The sequence below is a fragment of the Leptonychotes weddellii genome, chromosome 13 (assembly GCF_054177405.1).
Source record: "Leptonychotes weddellii isolate Sample4059 chromosome 13, ASM5417740v2, whole genome shotgun sequence".
NCBI lineage: Eukaryota > Metazoa > Chordata > Mammalia > Carnivora > Phocidae > Leptonychotes > Leptonychotes weddellii.
The window spans coordinates 11,777,369-11,794,292 of NC_138381.1; the positions used below are offsets into that span (position 1 = coordinate 11,777,369).

At 39.8% G+C, this 16,924-nt stretch overlaps 1 protein-coding gene across 1 annotated transcript in view; it reads right to left on the reverse strand.

Moving 5' to 3' along the window:
* Positions 1–8,118: 8,118 nt before the first annotated feature.
* SERPINB7 (serpin family B member 7) overlaps positions 8,119–16,924 on the reverse strand; it is a 55,901-nt gene continuing 47,095 nt past the window's right edge. Inside the window, exons 6-8 of the mRNA XM_081800939.1 lie at positions 13,682–13,824; positions 11,961–12,107; positions 8,119–9,297 (exon numbers count right to left, since the gene is read on the reverse strand). Coding sequence (XP_081657065.1) covers positions 8,899–9,297; positions 11,961–12,107; positions 13,682–13,824 — 689 coding nt within the window. The 3' untranslated portion in view covers positions 8,119–8,898. The remainder of the gene's footprint in view (positions 9,298–11,960; positions 12,108–13,681; positions 13,825–16,924) is intronic.

Genomic DNA, 16,924 nt, shown 5'->3' on the forward strand with positions numbered 1-16,924 from the left:
TCTCCCTCTAATTTACCAGATAGAGACACAACCCAGAAAAAGAGGATCTAAATTTGGTACCACATAGCACAGTTTCCTTTTAGGTGTGGTAGCCATTTACCAGCAACTTTCTCACCTAGCCTCAGTTCAGGCATCCTGAAAGTCCTCACCTTGACCTGGGAAGAGATATTGGTGACAGGAATGGCTCTCATCGGTATTGGAAACCATGACATCAAAAAGCTCCCTCAGTGAGTGAGAATAGGGGAAAAGGACCACATTGAGGGTTTTATATTCATGCCTCCCTACAAAAGTCCCCCAAACCATGGTGCTTCTCACTGCCCTTTTCCTTTGATTACAACTAAATATTTTCTCCTATGCTTTCTGAGACAAGTCATCACCAGTTAAAAAATCATGTCAAAGAAGGTATGATGATTTAGCGTTTGCATTTTTACTTGGTCTTCAGGTTGGCTGAAATTCCACTCCGTGTGAGCCCACACACAGACACACAGTGTACTCGGCACCAAGAGTTTGCTTCTCTTGTCTTCTCAGAATTTGGTTGTACAGGTCATTTTTTCTTGCGCTGTGAAGTGATTTAAAGTATTTATACCAAGGGTAGAGAGTGAGCCACCTGATGTACGCAAGGTAAAATACACTGCTTCTCTGGTCAGCGTAGTGACCCAAGAGATGTGGAAAAACTTAATGAAATGTTTAATGCCATGGATTTTATACAATAAATTGAGTGCTCTTTTATAATTACAGAATATATTAGATGTTGAAAAATTAATTTGTACGTATATATTACACATAGAACATATTATCGGTGTTTAAAAGGCAGAGACGAAGCATTTTGTATTGGGAACTGGAAACAGGTTTCTTTCCTTGACTCTTAAGATGATGAAATGTTGTTCTGTCTGGAATAGAGGCATCCAGGGATGGAGTAACTCTTGTTGAGTAAGGATTTCAAGCATCTCAAGGCAAAGGTAGGCAGGATTCCCACGGGAAACAAGTTATATACCAGCTATTCTAACTGAGACAGAGACTGATAGGGTGTACTAGAGTGTGAGAGGTGGAGACAACTTAGCATCTCTTCAGAGACTTTTAACCCATCAAAGAAGTACTTTTTACACTGTGATCCAGACCACGTATTCAAAAAGGAAACAAGAGTTTCGCAAAAAATACTTCCCCTTAGGGTTAATGACACATTCTGATATTTCCTTTCCTGTTTTCTCCTTTTTCATGTTTTAAACACTGAAAGCAATTCACTAGATTGTTTTTACAACCCACTAATAGGTCCCATTCCGCAGTTGGAAAATGTTAACCTAGCCCAACCGTCTCATCTTGCAAAAAAGGAATCTAAGCCCTAATATAACTAGGTATTCATTTAACATGGTGCAGAGACTAGAATGGATTAGTGTTTTCAAATTGTTTAGTACAGAGAAGTAACATGTAAAAGATAATTCTGAGTGTTGGTGTTCAACCGGAGATTTCATCTATGTATTGATATTAGGCCTCCTGGTTGAGTTCATCCATTTCATTTGAATTCCCTAACCACTTTTGGCTTTCATTTTACCCCTACAGATTAAAATTACTATGCTATAAAAATATTTTTTGCTAAAAATAAAGGCACATATTTTTGCCTTTTCCATAAAGAATTCCCCCAACAAATGATTATCTAGCATTAATTGGGTTCAATTAAAGTCAGATCCAGCCATTTGTACTAACTCCTTCTATCAAATTATACACACATATACATACATAGAAAAGCTTCTACTTTAAAAGAATGATATCCAAACTACAAATATATCCAGAGGAAGAAGAGGTTAATTAAGGAAGAAAAAGATTCAAAGCAATAAAAAAGAAAAAAAAAAAAAAGGCAGGATTTAGGTCCTTTGTATTTCCATTAAATGACCCCTGACTTGTGTAGGTAACATAAAAGCAGACACCAAATATAGTTACCACAGGACACAAATCCAACTTTATAGTGAAAAACTTTACAGTGAATTGATAGCGAACTTTATAAAATTACTACACACACAGGAATAAAAACTTGGATTGGGGTCTTCACAAAACAGAATTGTCAAATGCCCACCATATCAGACCATTAGGCAGTGTTTGGCTTTACCCTACTCAATGAGAAAAGGCAATGGCGTGCACAAGAAATGCCCCTTTGTTCCACTGGGTTCTCAGATTCTCAGGAGGTAAAGGGAAGAAATGAAACAACTTAGTTACTTATAACATAAGCAAGAGGCATCCTGGAGGCTCAGACTATATTCTCAAAAGTCCACTCACCTCCAGGTTGCAATCTTCCCTCTGGGTAAAGACCCACCCAAAAGGGATGCAGGAGACACGGTGTTACCCGTTGAGGAGCGGAAGGCCTATGTAGGGACTCTGGAGCCAGGAAAAGGGTCAGTGTTCTTCATGGTCCTGGAGAGAGAGGAACTTCTAAATGACTCTTCAAACCTCTAGACTCTCCAAGAAATATACCTTGAATCATTTTGCCCACCAACATAGAGAACTTCACTTCTCTCATATACAGTCCTCAGGAGAATTTGGATTCAAGGAGGAGAAGGGGTTCACAATGAAAAAAGAATTCTATCAACCTCACAAGATTTTGATTCATCTATAGATGCTGTTCCCCAGGAGACCCAAGGAACAGGTAGTTTTTCACTGGCTGGCTATTGACAGAACCAGAAGGTCATTTTGCAAAGAGATGGCTGGGCGGGTTCAATGACTTCTGTGCTATTATTACCTAAAAATGCTATTAACAAAAGAACATTTACTGGCTTCTCTTGCACATAAAGCGTCTTCTCTGTAAAGACGCTGATTCAGGGCGCCTGGGTGGCTCAGATGGTTAAGCGTCTGCCTTCGGCTCAGGTCATGATCTCAGGGTCCTGGGATCGAGTCCCGCATCGGGTTCCCTGCTCAGTGCAGAGCCTGCTTCTCCCTCTCCCTCTGCCACTCCCTCTGCTTGTGCTCGTCTATCTCTCTGTCAAATAAATAGATAAAATCTTTAAAAAAAAAAAAAAAAAGACGCTGATTCATAGATACGAGTGAGGGTGTGTGTTCCTGCTTATTGTCCCAGATGTTTAAATGGACAGATCACTGTCTATGGTCACCCCGGGAGCCCTCATTCCACAGAAATTGTACCCATCTAGTGGACCGTGGCTCATGTAGTTTTCTTGGTGTTACAGTGGATGGCTTCCACCCGGAATGCAGTTAGATACATAACAATGACTTTTAATCTAGCAGATCTATGGATGGGATTAGAGAGGTCTGTGAACTTGAACATGTATATGTAAGTTCTTATGTATGTGCATGTTTTGATACTTTGATTCTCAAAGGGAATATTTACTTCAAAAAGTGAAGGATCATGACCATCAAAGCTCCCAGTGGCCTCACATAGGAGCCCCTACCCTTCAGCCTTCTTCTCTGATGTCCACCCTCCCTGCTCCAGCTATTTGATGTCACATCTTTAAATGACTGCCAGATTGAATCTTGAGAAGTCCTTATCTTTTGACCTCAAATTCATTGCCACAAAGCTCTGACCCCACATTCATTCAATCAAAGGCTGCCTCCTAAATTTGTCAGCCTCATTCCCTTCTGTCTACCCTATACCTACATTGTGGTCCAGACCATCGTCGCTTCCCAGCTGGACCACTGCCTGGTTCTGCCCATTGACAGTCTTGAAGCACTCTATCTAGCTCAGCATCCACACACCAAACACAATCCTTCAAAATACAAACTTGAAAATGTCACTCCCCTCCTTGAAGCCCTTTCTGCCCTTACATCAAACTTAGAACAAAGGGGCAAACTCCACATGGTGCTGCCCAGAGCCAGTACCGGCTCCCCCCTCCTCCCAGCCCACCTTTCATAGCCCTCTGCCCTCTGCATCCTGTGGTCACCCCAGCAGCTCTCAGACGAGCCCATGGTCTTTCAACTGTGGGCCTTGGAACATGCTGGTGCCTCTACTGAACCCTCTTCCCCTCCCCTCCCAGTCCCTTTACCTCCTCATTCCTTCTGGTTTGAGCTACAACAGTCCTTCCTCCAGGAAGCCTTCCTATCCTTCCAGGACTGGTTTAGAAGCCCCCATTTCACCCTTCCACAGCATCTCTGCCCTCATTCATAGAACTTATCACCCTACTACAACTTGCAAAACTTGTGATAGTCCACCCTGCCTCAGACTCAAACTCTTAGCAGCACTGACAAGTCTTGTCTGAAGAGACACACTTGGAGAGAAATTTTACATTTAAAAATGGACTGTTTTGAAAATATCGAGAAAGTATTTCTGTCCGTCTTCTCTTCCCTCCATATGCTTTTCATTCTTCTCCCTTTTCTTTCCCTCCCAACGCCCTGAGTATATCAAGGTATAATATTTTGCTTTGTTAAAAAAAAAAAAAACAGCTCAATATTTACAAAAGATTAGTCATCTTCGGTTTCACTAAAGAACTTTCGTGTTTCAAGTTCAATGGTCTCCTTCTGGTTCACAACGCCACGGGCGAGAAACAAGGAGACGAAAAGAGACTATCAAAGGAATGTTTCATGACACAATTAAGTTCTGATAGCCAACTCTTTACCACTTTTAGGTAAACTCACTGTGGCCTTCTTTTCTTCAAGGTGCTACTGGCATCTAAAGGGAAGATTAAGCTTACGAACCTAGTTCTGAGTTTTACAAATTCTAGGACGTCTGTAGGGACAGAAATGAAATATTAGTGTCCAAAGATAACCAGATGATTACAGACACATATGCTGCCTTTCCCTGTTGATGAGCAGAAACTGTCAGTCAGTGAAGGGGTACAGAATGTGCTGGAGAGCAGAAGATAAATGTCCCTTGTTTCACAGAGTTTATACTTAGGAGAGTTTATGATTAGAAGAGTTTGCACTATCATTATCATTCCTATATAAACTCTCAAAAAGTTTATTATTAGGACAAATTATATGTAGTCAAATTAAATCACCCAAATCATAAAAGCATAAATGACCCAAATATAAGAACACAGAGTCATGTAATTGTGGATTTGCCCAAATTTATAGGAGGTGTGGTGGTCCAGGAAAGCCCGAGCTCATCAGAGACATACGGTGTCAGCCAGGAGGCATGCCAAAGGAGTGAAACACGTGAGGCGTTGGAGCACGAGATAAGAGGACTCTGAGCAGAGCCAAGGCACAAGTGAGATCCGTGACGTCCAAGGCAGCGGGTTATGATGGAAAGAGCACACATGATCTTAGGCAATTGCTCAACTTCTCTGACCCTAATTTGCCTTATGAAATGAAAATAACATTAATAATCATAATAGTTTCCACCTTACAGGACTGAAAGGAGAAATGAGATGTCATAGTGAGTGGCACTGTGAAAACATTTTGTAGATGATAAAGCAGCGATGGTGGTGAAGAAGATGACAATACTGCTCTTCCTCTTCATTGAAAAATGGGTGGAAAAAAGCTTCTTCCTGCTCCTGCAGAGACAGAAGATCCAACAATGCTCTTTCGCCCACCTTAGAGATCTTGCCCTTCTAGAGGCTTTGGCATGTGACTGGTGAAAAATAGCATGCTCTCAAGGAGGCGCTCATGGAGGTGGGGCCAAAGGCTGGCAAGGGCCCCTGTTGTCTGTCCAGAGTCTCTGTCTGCACTACACTCTCTGGTTGATTTTTGTCCTTTCTTGGGACCTTAGAGGAATTTATTCATTTAAAATGAGGAAGGAATACATATCATATGCCATACCTGCCCTTAAAGAGCTTATAATCTAGCAAGCCATGTGCACACCCGCATGCACACACACACGTGCACACACACACAAACAGAAGGCAGCAGGAAATTTGAGCATAGCTCTCATAAAAGGAGGCACAGTGTGTTTTGTGAGTCCACGTGAATGGAGTTCTCCCCAGGGAACATGAATGTGGTCAGCTGCTTGAACAATTCAATGGGTATTAAGCAAAGAAGGAGAGAGCGTGCCACTCAGAGGGGACAGGTTGAACAACACAAAATAGTAGACTGGGTTTTCAATTAATCCAAGGTATGTTGAGCTCAGAGTCTCTGGCAGGGAGAGGCAAGACCAAGTGGAAAGGAGGATAAGGAAAATTGTGGAAGGCCTGGAGGGTCATGCTGGAGTTTAGACTCTGTCCTTAGGTGCTTAAAGAGCCATTGGTGCTTTATAAGAAAGTGACTTGTTCAATCTGTGTTTCAGGAAGATAACTGGCATCTATGGATGAAAACATAGAAATCTTCATGACTTTTGGCTTAAGAGTGAGAGGGAAATGCAAATCACAAGAGGCAGACAGAACAGATAAGAAACAAACTATAGACGTGAACAGTCTAAACTTGAGCAGTGCTGATAGGAAGAAAGAAAAGGAGATAAATTAAGAGACATTTTAGTGGTAACACTGGTGAATAGTCACAGTGTGAAAAAGAAGGAATACACAAAGATAATCTTGATGGTTTGAGCTTAGAGTTTTAGACAATATTTGTCCTTCACTAGAAGCAGACCCCCAAGAAGATCATGTGGAAGATGGTGATGTGTTTTAGCTGAGACATGTTTAGTTTTACTCCACTAAAGTGGAGCTTTAGTGGAGTAAAACTTCGGTGGGCTTTTCAGGAGGCAGTCGTGAATTTGGATGAAGTAAGCATATAGCTAGGTGTCATCAGCTATTATGGAAGCCATGTGTTCAGACGGGATCATATATAGAATTTTGAGTAAGAGGAGAAGAGCTCTGGAAAGACCTATGGTTAAATAAACAGATTGAAAAAAAAACATGACCCTAAAAGATAAAAATCGATTACAAGATCAATGACTTGAACTTACACCGAAGTGGTCCCTGAGGTCTCATTGCCACTTCAAATCACACCCTTGGGACTACCAACTACATTTATCCTAAAGACACACTGAGTGCCCACTATATGTTAAGTACTGTTCTAGGGATGTTGGGATACAAAACAAATCAGTCACGGCTCCTGCCCCAAGAAGCATGAAGCTCAATGCTAAGACAGGTTCAACAGCATTACTTTTGCTGTCACTGAACCCGAGGTGTATTGACGACGTTCACAGGAAACATCATGCTTCCACAATTGCCACAGTTTCCGAAGCTGTTTCGGGTTTGTGGAAGTGACACCAAATGAAGCCTAGATCATGACTGGACAAGGTAGCCCTTCTCTGCATGAGCTGGGGCCCTTAACCATGAGGTGGACATATAGATGGGCAGACCAACCGAGTTGTAGGGAAAGCTCACACCAGTTTTTCCATACGATTTCCTCACAGACCTGACTCTCACTCTCCTGGATGCTTGCTTCAAACCTCAGGAGCTGTGAGTCCCACCATGGCTGCCCAGAAAACCCTACCAGCAGACAAGAGTGTCCATGCTTCTGAACAGCATGGCGGCCATCAGAATGCATGCTCCTGTACCCCCTTCTTGTATCTTTACCACCTAAGGACAGAGTCTAGAAGTATGTCATTTTTGAATGGCAATAGGTGGGAATGGAGTTAATCAGAAAAATAAGTTCTTTAAAAAAAAAAAAATATATATATATATATAGAGAGAGAGAGAGAGACATACCACTGCATACCAGTTAATTTCACTCCCCCCACCCCCGCCGCCCCAACAAAGGTCTCTGAAAGACATAATAGTTATTTCAGGTATGGCAGGTTAGCAATTAAATTATTTTGGTCAGAAGCTTTTCTACATCTCTCAAATCATGTCACATTAACTCATTCATGCCATATTCATGAATTCCACATCTGTTGAAAATCAAATAGCTGCCAGGTCTAGTATTATGTAGCACAGTGCCATGCTATAGACTACTCCAGATTAATTTAGTTCCTATTCAGGTGAAAGTTTTTTGTGATAAAAACACAATTCAATAGGCAGTTTATAAAATCCTAAGTGAGTTCAGCTTGGTCTATTGATTCTCAATTTATTTTTTATCTGTTTTGTTAATGTAAATCTTAGTATTTAAAATTATTTAAAATTACCTTATCAGCCTATGCATCTGGAAAAGTAACTTTCATGTGTAATAAATTAGCAACATTGAACCAAATCAGATTTATATTTAAAAAGCATTCTTTCTATTCATTGCTAATTTGCTTGGCCTAGCAAATAAAGAAACTGCTGGTAGTCTCACAGTTGGTCAGAGGAGAACAATCACACTGTACAGTCATGTTGTATTTATTTATTTTTCATAAATAGAGAATAAACTATACAGCACGTGAAACATATACTGTAAATAACAAATGGCAATAGTTCAAAGATGCATAATGTTTGAAACCTATGTACATGTTAAGTCTCTATCAAGGAAAAAAAAAATCTCTATCAAGGAAAGCCCGAAAGACATGAACTTGAAATTATTAATGAAGTATTTTAGTTGTCCCCCAATCCCAAATCTATATTTTTTTGGCATCTAAATTCAACACTGATTTCAAATCAGATGTGTGAAAGGAAACTCTCTAGTGTCTTCCTAGGTCAGCAGGGAAAGGTTATCCTTCACACCTACATTCAGTAGCTAGGCTTCCTTCCAAGCTCATTTCAATGAAACTGGAATAACTGGGATAACTAGAGAGTTTCAGACAAAACCCTAGGGCTGCTTCTACATTGTTATTACCAGCAGTTCCCAGACGTGATGCCCAGCTCCGGGTGCAAGGGGCTATGGGGATGGGGGGGGAGGGGAGGGTGGATGATGCGAATGAGTTGAGTTGGGTCAGAAAGGTAATGAACTTAGAAATAGGTAAGGCACACGGTGGTAGAAAGGCCAAAGCAGGGTGAGGACACTCAACCAGGTGTCTGCAAAAGGTCAAGTCTCCAAAATCATCTGCCGACCAATATTAGAAGGAAGTAAACACAAAGGAAACACAATGTGCTTTGATTATGCTCAGATCTATTCTCTTGTGGTGGTTCCTTGATGTGGTACGGACTACTATAATAGAAACCAACTGGATTTTCAAGGGCAAGACACTTTGCCACTAAACAAGATGATGTCATCCTTCCTGATGAAGAAGAGAAAGGGGTGATCAGCTCTGAACACCCTGGACTTGGGAAGCTGCTTTTCGACGATCTTAATTCCTGTGGCAGCAGTGGCCTCTGTGCCCTCCTCGGTGACCTCTATATAGGACTTGTGCATCATTTTGGACACATATAAACGGCCTCCTGGAGCTATACCAGAGAGATCAGCTCTGGTTTCATCAAAGATGTCTTTCAGCCCTAGGGCTCTTAAGTGGTGTTTGATTTCATAATTCTTCTCTATCTTGAACTGAGGAAGAAACACCTCAACATACTGAGAGCTCATTTTTCTTGGATTGGTCCACTCCATTAGATTCTGAAAGGTCATTCTCTTTTCAATCTGTAGGAATATTGAAAAGGCAATTCAATATGCTTAAGAGACAGATAAAACACCAACTATAAAGATAGACGGTTTTTCATAATTATCCTCTCCTGGATATTTGACTGTAAGTATGTCAATGGGTCCAGGGGAGTCTGAAAATGGGAAGTTACTAACACAAATAGTTCAAGCACTCTTTAACAAATCATGGTTAATTTGCTCTGCTATGACAAGGTGTGACTTACCTGTATTTCAAGGCATTTCTGTTCTCTTCCCGCATATGAATAAATACAGCCAAAGTGGAAAAATGGGCAGGTGAAGGAATTAGGGTAGCAGAGAACATGAGAAGGAGAAAGGAGCTCAGTGGTCATTTAAGTCAGCATTTCTTGACCATTTCCCATCATGGAAGACATAGAAAATGGTAATGTTTGCATAGCTTGCTGGAATAACCAATGGAACCGCAGGTGGCCCAAGGCAAGGAGCCCAGAGCTCTAGCCTCCAGAGTTCAGGTGATTAGTACCTTCTAGCACAGTCACCTACACCATCTGGGGGGCTTGGATCCAAATATACCCTCCTACTCAACACATGCAACAACTGAAACTCAAGACATTGCAGGAAATGTGCCAAATTGCATAGCTGGGCACATCAGTTACATAGCTAGGTACCCACAGCTCTCTCTCCAGCATCACTGCTGTCCCCAATGATTCACAATGGAACTCACCAATTCCTGAATACTGAGAATTGATCAGAGACAATCCAGACTTATACGGGGAAGATTTTTCATGCAGATTGTTTACAAATCTTATATGTAGGTATTTGTTCACAAATTCAGTCTCACTGGAATCCTAAAGATAGCTTTTCACAGCTATCCTTATCAAGGACCTAAATTTGTATAATCAAATTTTGTCTAATTTAAATTTTATGTGTGTAAATTATCCAGTTTATGGTTAATCTATAATAACTTCTCATTCTGAATTAGAATTTTTTCCTCATTTAACTCACTATAAAGCCAACTTCCCCATTATTTAGTTTCATAGGATTATGTAGGTCTGTAGGATAATGTAGGAATATACATTTATACTCATCTGATCCAAACACTATTAGGAAGATCTATTACAGAAAAGAAAAATTTAGACAATAAGTATAAAAACAAATCTATCTTTGGGGTGCCTGGGTGGCTCAGTCGTTAAGCATCTGCCTTCGGCTCAGGTTGTGATCCCAGGGTCCTGGGATCGAGCCCCACATCGGGCTCCCTGCTCCGCGGGAAGCCTGCTTCTCTCTCTCTCACTCCCCCTACTTGTATTCCCTCTCTCACTGTCTCTCTCTCTCTGTCAAATAAATAAATAAAAATCTTTAAAAAAAAAACAACAAATCTATCTTTTGAGTTATCTGCTGTTTATTTTATATGGGCTACTTTTCTCTGTTATTGTAGATTATTTGAAGTTAAAATAATTGATGCATGCTAAAATCTAATTGTGATAAAGATTATCAAGTGAATGATTGGTTTAATATGAGTATCAATATTTTATATTGTCACTTTAGGTTTAACAATAGCAACTTCATGACATTCCTCTTGCTGTTCATGTGAAAAAAGGTAATTAAAATGAAACTAAATAAAAATCATTATAATGATTCAGTGATTTTGTCCATTTAGAAATTATATTTCCAAAGTTCTAAAATCATGTTTCCAAATCATAGAAAAAGGATGGATAGAAGTAATGCCTCTAGGTAGGAGGAGCATTTCTTCATATTCTTTTTACCTTCCAGTTATTTCATAAGCAACAGTCATTATTTTACTAATCAAAACACAAAAATATATTTTAAACTTTAGTTGTAACATTTTAGGGTGGCTGAGATATGTGTACACACACACATATTTGTACATATGTATGTATCTATCAGACAAATTGATCAAATTCCATGAGCCTCCTTTCCCTGTCCCACGTGACGGCTGTATGGATCAAAAGAGATAACATAAATGCAGCTTAGAGTACACAGCCTGGAACATAGTAGGTGCTCAATGGATGGTGTCTATTATTCCATTTACAGAGAGGGACCTGACATCCAGGCTTCTGGGATTTCAGGTCACAGGCTCAGGAGGCCACATTCACAAGCCTGAAAGATCAGGATCTGAGATACGGTGATGCTCCCTGGCTTTGCAGGGATACCATTCTTTGCCCTTGCACTGTGCTGGTCTATTGCCCCAGCCATACCAGTCACAGGGCAGTCCCTAACCTCTGCTTTTCCCAGAGACACAGCAGCTCAGAATGAGACCATACATTTCAATGCGCAAAGGCCCGGGGCTCCAGACCCCACAGTATCATTCCTGCCTGAAAATACTTAGTCTGTCCAAATTCCAATAATACATGAAAGACTGTTTTCATGGCCAAGTGCAAAGACCTAAACTCGTGCCATTTTCCCTCCAAGGTCGAGGTTTGAGAGGGTTCCAATTTCATAGCTATTCAACTAAAATTATATTAAACTGAAGTAAGTCAATCTCAGTAACTATAATGGTGTCTGGCACAGAGTAGGTACTCCTTAAATATTTGTCAAATAAATGAATAAGGGGGTAAATCTCTAATTCTTATAACCTGAAATCATAAAGTTGATGCATAAAAACACAATCAATAATATCCTAAAAATCTTCTAATTCTCCTCTAGTGAAAGCGGCAGTAGCAACTTACTTGGGACGGGTCATTTTCAGGCAGCATAATGAACATGCTTATGCCACCATTATACTTGAGCTCAAGAACCTGCATGGGTGGGTCTCTAATGACAGAAAAATTGAACTTCCGTTCTTGATGCATCATGGCGACTGCTTTCCCGGGACACTGAAAGTCAAGTCACAAAAAAATATTTATTAGCCCACATTATTTCACTTTATAAGAATAGTGCTTCAGTTTTTGTCCAGTTGATCCTGTAGCTTTTTCCTGACTTGCTGCCAAGAGTGGTTGCAGTGGTTCATAGCTTAGGGATACAAGCACAGACTTTGAGATTAACTGCCTGAGTTTAAAACTTCCAGCTGTGCAACTTTGGGCAATTTACTTCACTTCCCTGTGCCTCCATTCCTGCATAGGACTGTTGTAAAGATTATGTGAGCTAACATACCTAGCATTTGGTACATTGCTTTGCACTTAGCATTTTATCTGAAAATGTCTATATAGTAAGTAACGAATAATTATTAAATAGCATAACTAAAAATGAATGCTATAGATTTTTTATTTTTATAATACCTCATTCTTAAATTGTGTGATTTTGATAGTACTGGTCTGTATTTGACTTCTGATGATAGAAAAAAATCTATAGTATTCATAGCAATATTTATCATTCATACAGTGATCTTTGATTTCTACCAGCTCTCAGCACTCCTATGTCTAAAACTTCTGATGTGGAAAAATGCAGAAAGAACATTTCAATAAATAAAACTAAGTTTAAAAGTTTAACCTGAGTTTCTCTGTCTCAACACAAAAGGCTGAGTGATTGAAAGAAACTTTAGAAGTCAATTACTGGAATCGCCTCATTTGTGAGGATGGGAAGGTCTATGGTGGTTGAATTAATTTGCCTAAGAATGCAGATTGGCACTGAAGCAAGGCAAGAACCCCAACACAGCACTGCTGACTCCAAAGCCTTCGATGTTTCTACTATCCTATAAGATTATTGTGTACAAATTGGTAAAACACACACACACACACACACACACACACACACACACACAAGAATATGTTTTACAAAAGTTGGTTAGGACTGACACTTGGGAATGCATAACTTGACTAAACATAATTTCTTCCTTTGTAAAAGGAAACACATCCTTGCTTTGACTCAGGAAAAATCACTGATATTAAATTACTGGAACTATACACCCCACAGTTAGAATCACAAAAAAATGAAGAGCATACTTTTGTCATATTTTCTTCTTATAGGCATCCAACCAGAATATCTTAAAATGAATTCATACATTATTGTCTTTCTCAAATTTGAATATATTCTAAGAAATATCAATTTATGGGACACCTCCAGTAGTGTACCATAACCTGCATTATCAGGAAAATAGGTTGTTTTATAAACAATTCACCATATGGTGTTGGTAAGCAATAGAAGAAATAAGTAAAGAAATGATGAATCCATCATTTGTCTATGTAAATTCCATAATTTCTGCGAAGGAATACTGTGACCAAAAAAACCCACTTCTTTTGTAAGATTTTATTATGCACTTGATTGAGAGAGCACAGAGGGAGAGTAAGAGGGAGAAGCAGACTCCCCACTGAGCAGAGAGCCTGATGTGGGGCTCGATCCCAGGAGATCACATGACCCTGAGATCACGACCTGAGCCAAAGGCAGACGCTTAACCAACTGAGTCACCCAGGCCCCCTGGCAAAAAAAAAACTTCTTAAAAAGATTTCCATACCTGGGGAGATTTGAAATGGCAATTTACAGTTTTGTTCTTGGTGAAGGCCAACTCCCACTTGCCTTTGAAGTACACAGCATTCACCAGCACCATCACAGCCGAAGAGCTTATGCTACCTGCTTGAAAGACGCTCTTGATTTTGCCTTTTGAAAAATAAATGGAGAAAAAACGTGAAATTTTAATGTAATTTTTTATTTTTATTTTTTTAGATTTATTTATTTATTTACTTGAGAGAGAGAGGGAGAGAGAGCAGGCGGAGGGGCAGAGGCAGAGAGAATCTCAAGCAGAGTCCCCACTGAACATGGACCCCCGTTGCGGGCTCAATCTCACCACCGAGATCACAATCTGAGCCAAAATCAAGAGGTGGACGCTTAACCAACTGAGCCACCCAGATGCCCTGTTAACGTAATTTTTAAAAAGACAAGGTGAACATATTTTTCCTTACGACATAATTATAATACAATGATATTAGTAATAACCCATGAGCGATTGCTCCGTCCAGTACTCTCTGAACCTCTTATATGGAATATTTGGTTTAATCCTCACAAAATCTCTGTGAGGTGGGCACTTTCTTGTTGAGGAAGCTGGAACACAGAGAGATGAAGTAATCTGTACAACATCACACAACAAGTTAGGGCACCAGGATCCTGACCCGGAAAGACAATTCCCAAAGCCCCTTCTTGCTGGTAAGCACCAAACTACCTTTCCTGCCTCGACGAGGCCACAGCACTCCAAATATAATTTAACTCCATTCTGTTGGGCTAATTACTTCCTTCCTTCCACATGAACAAGATTTTTGCCGGATGTCAACCCTATTCTCGATACTTGAATCACAACCATGAAAGAACAGTCCATGCCATCATTGGGCTCACAGCCCAGCACCGGGGAGCAGCTGTACACACTGGCACCACAGCCACATGCTGAGTGTGCTGTGGGAGCACAGATGAGGGGCCCCATCTCTGGCTTGGCCCTCTGCTTGAGCTGATGGCAAGGTGGGAGGCAGAGAGAAGCTGCATATAGCAGAGGCTGTTCACCCAAACACATGGAAGCTTGGAAGAGCACAGTGTATTTGGGGAAACCCTAACTCATTCTGATGTATAGGGAAAGTAGGGTTGGAAAGGTTATGAGCAGGGGCCGAAAATGAAGAGCCTTGAATGTCTGGTAATAATTTTGGGTTATCCTGAAGGCAATGGAAAATGATTGTTCAGGATTCATTGGAAGATAAGAAGGGACATGGCCATGATGGGTCAGATGTACCTTTTAAAAGTCCTTTTAAAAGGACTTGGTAGTGTGTGGAGGATGGGGAAGGGGTGAAAGGACCTGGGTGGGTTTGTTGGAATGTTGGCAGTATTCTGAGGTGTTCCCCCCAAATGAGCATTGAGAACAAATGCTTATCAAAATAAGAATAATTTTAAGATATATTTGCATGAAGAAAGAAGGAAGAGAAATAAATAATTGGTCCAGAAGGAAAAAGGTATTAGCAATCTGATACCCTTAAAAACTACACACTAAATAGAATTCCATTCAGTTATTAGGAAAAGCAATTGCATAGTTCCACTTGGTTTGTGAATAGTACATTTGAAACATGTGGTGGCTAATGGTCAAAATAACCCTCTACTGAGGTAATGATGAATGAACAAACAAAAAGAAAACTGAGACACTGTATTTTTATTCCCAGGACTAGTTGTAGTATGTTGAATGTTTGCAAGTCACCTTTCATACTTTTGAGACAGAATCAGACTCAGCAAATACATGTATACTGTTCAGAGTATAAATCCAGGTCAAGCCTTAAGTACAGAAATGACTAGGTTTGGAAGCAACTGATCAACAAAATAGCAATGAATACATTTCCTTATTTGTTTTGAACTCAACCAGAACATCTGCTGGAATTCAGTTTTTAGCTGTGTGAAAAACACCAAAAGAGCAATGTATTTTTTCTGGAAGGTACCACTTTTGCCACATACATTATTTTGCTAAATGAAGAGGGTTTTAAATGAAAGACAAACAATCCATCTTTCAGAAGAAGCAATGATATAAAATATATTTCCCACATAGTAATTTATGAAATGGTCATAATGAAATCAATATTTGTTTCATAGGATTATTTCCCAATCCAATGAGATAATGTAATAGGTAAGATTTCTGAAAAGTATAAAGCATTCAAATTATTAAGATTATTCAGAACCACATTGTGGACAAATACTAAAGCAATTTTTCTTTATTTTTTTATTTAATAATTTATTTGATGTAACCAATATATCCCAAATATTATCATTCTGCCATATAATAAATATAAAAAACTATTAAGGATATGTTTACATTCTTTATTTCATACTTGGTCTATGGAATTAAATGGTCATGAAAATTGCAAAGTAGTCTGTAAATACGTGGGAGATAGAATGTGAAGAAAAAAAAATATAGACACAGATGTGAACGTAGGCTCCGAACATAACTAGGTCAATTTATTCTTTGTGCATAAAGCCAAGGACTAGAATAGAAAATGGGAAAAGGAAGCAGTGATTTGTTGAGGTGCTAGGATTGTGAGGAATTTTTGCTCCCCATTTTTTAATGTGATTAAAAATCATAACACCAAATTTACCATCTTAACAGGTTAGTTGTATTAACTATACATGCCTTGTTGTATATCACGTCTTCAGAACTTATTTCATCTCACAAAACTGAAACCCCAAATGCATCGAACAACCCCATTTCACACACAAACCCCCAACCCCTAGTAACCACCATTCGGTTTTTTTTTTAATTGAAGTATAATTAAAATACAGTGTTATATTAAGTTTCAGGTGTACAATATAATAATCCAACAATTCTATACATTACTTGGTGCTCATCAAGGTAAGTGTACTCTTTATCTCCTTCACCTCTTTCACCCATCCTCAAACCCACCTCCCCTCCTCTGGTAACCACCTGTTTGTTCTCTGTATTTAAAAGTTGGTTTTTTGTGGGCGCCTGGGTGGCTCAGATGGTTAAGCATCTGCCTTTGGCTCAGGTCATGATCCCAGGGTCCCCGGATCGAGCCCCGCATCGGGCTCCTTGCTCAGCGGGGAGCCTGCTTCTCCCTCTGTGTGCCACTCCCCCTGCTTGTGCTCTCTCTCTCTCTGACAAATAAATAAAATCTTTAAAAAAACAAGTTGGTTTTTTGCCTGCCTCTTTTTTCTTTGTTTCTTAAATTCCACACATGAATGAAATAATATTTGTCTTTCTCTGACTTATTTCACTTAGGAT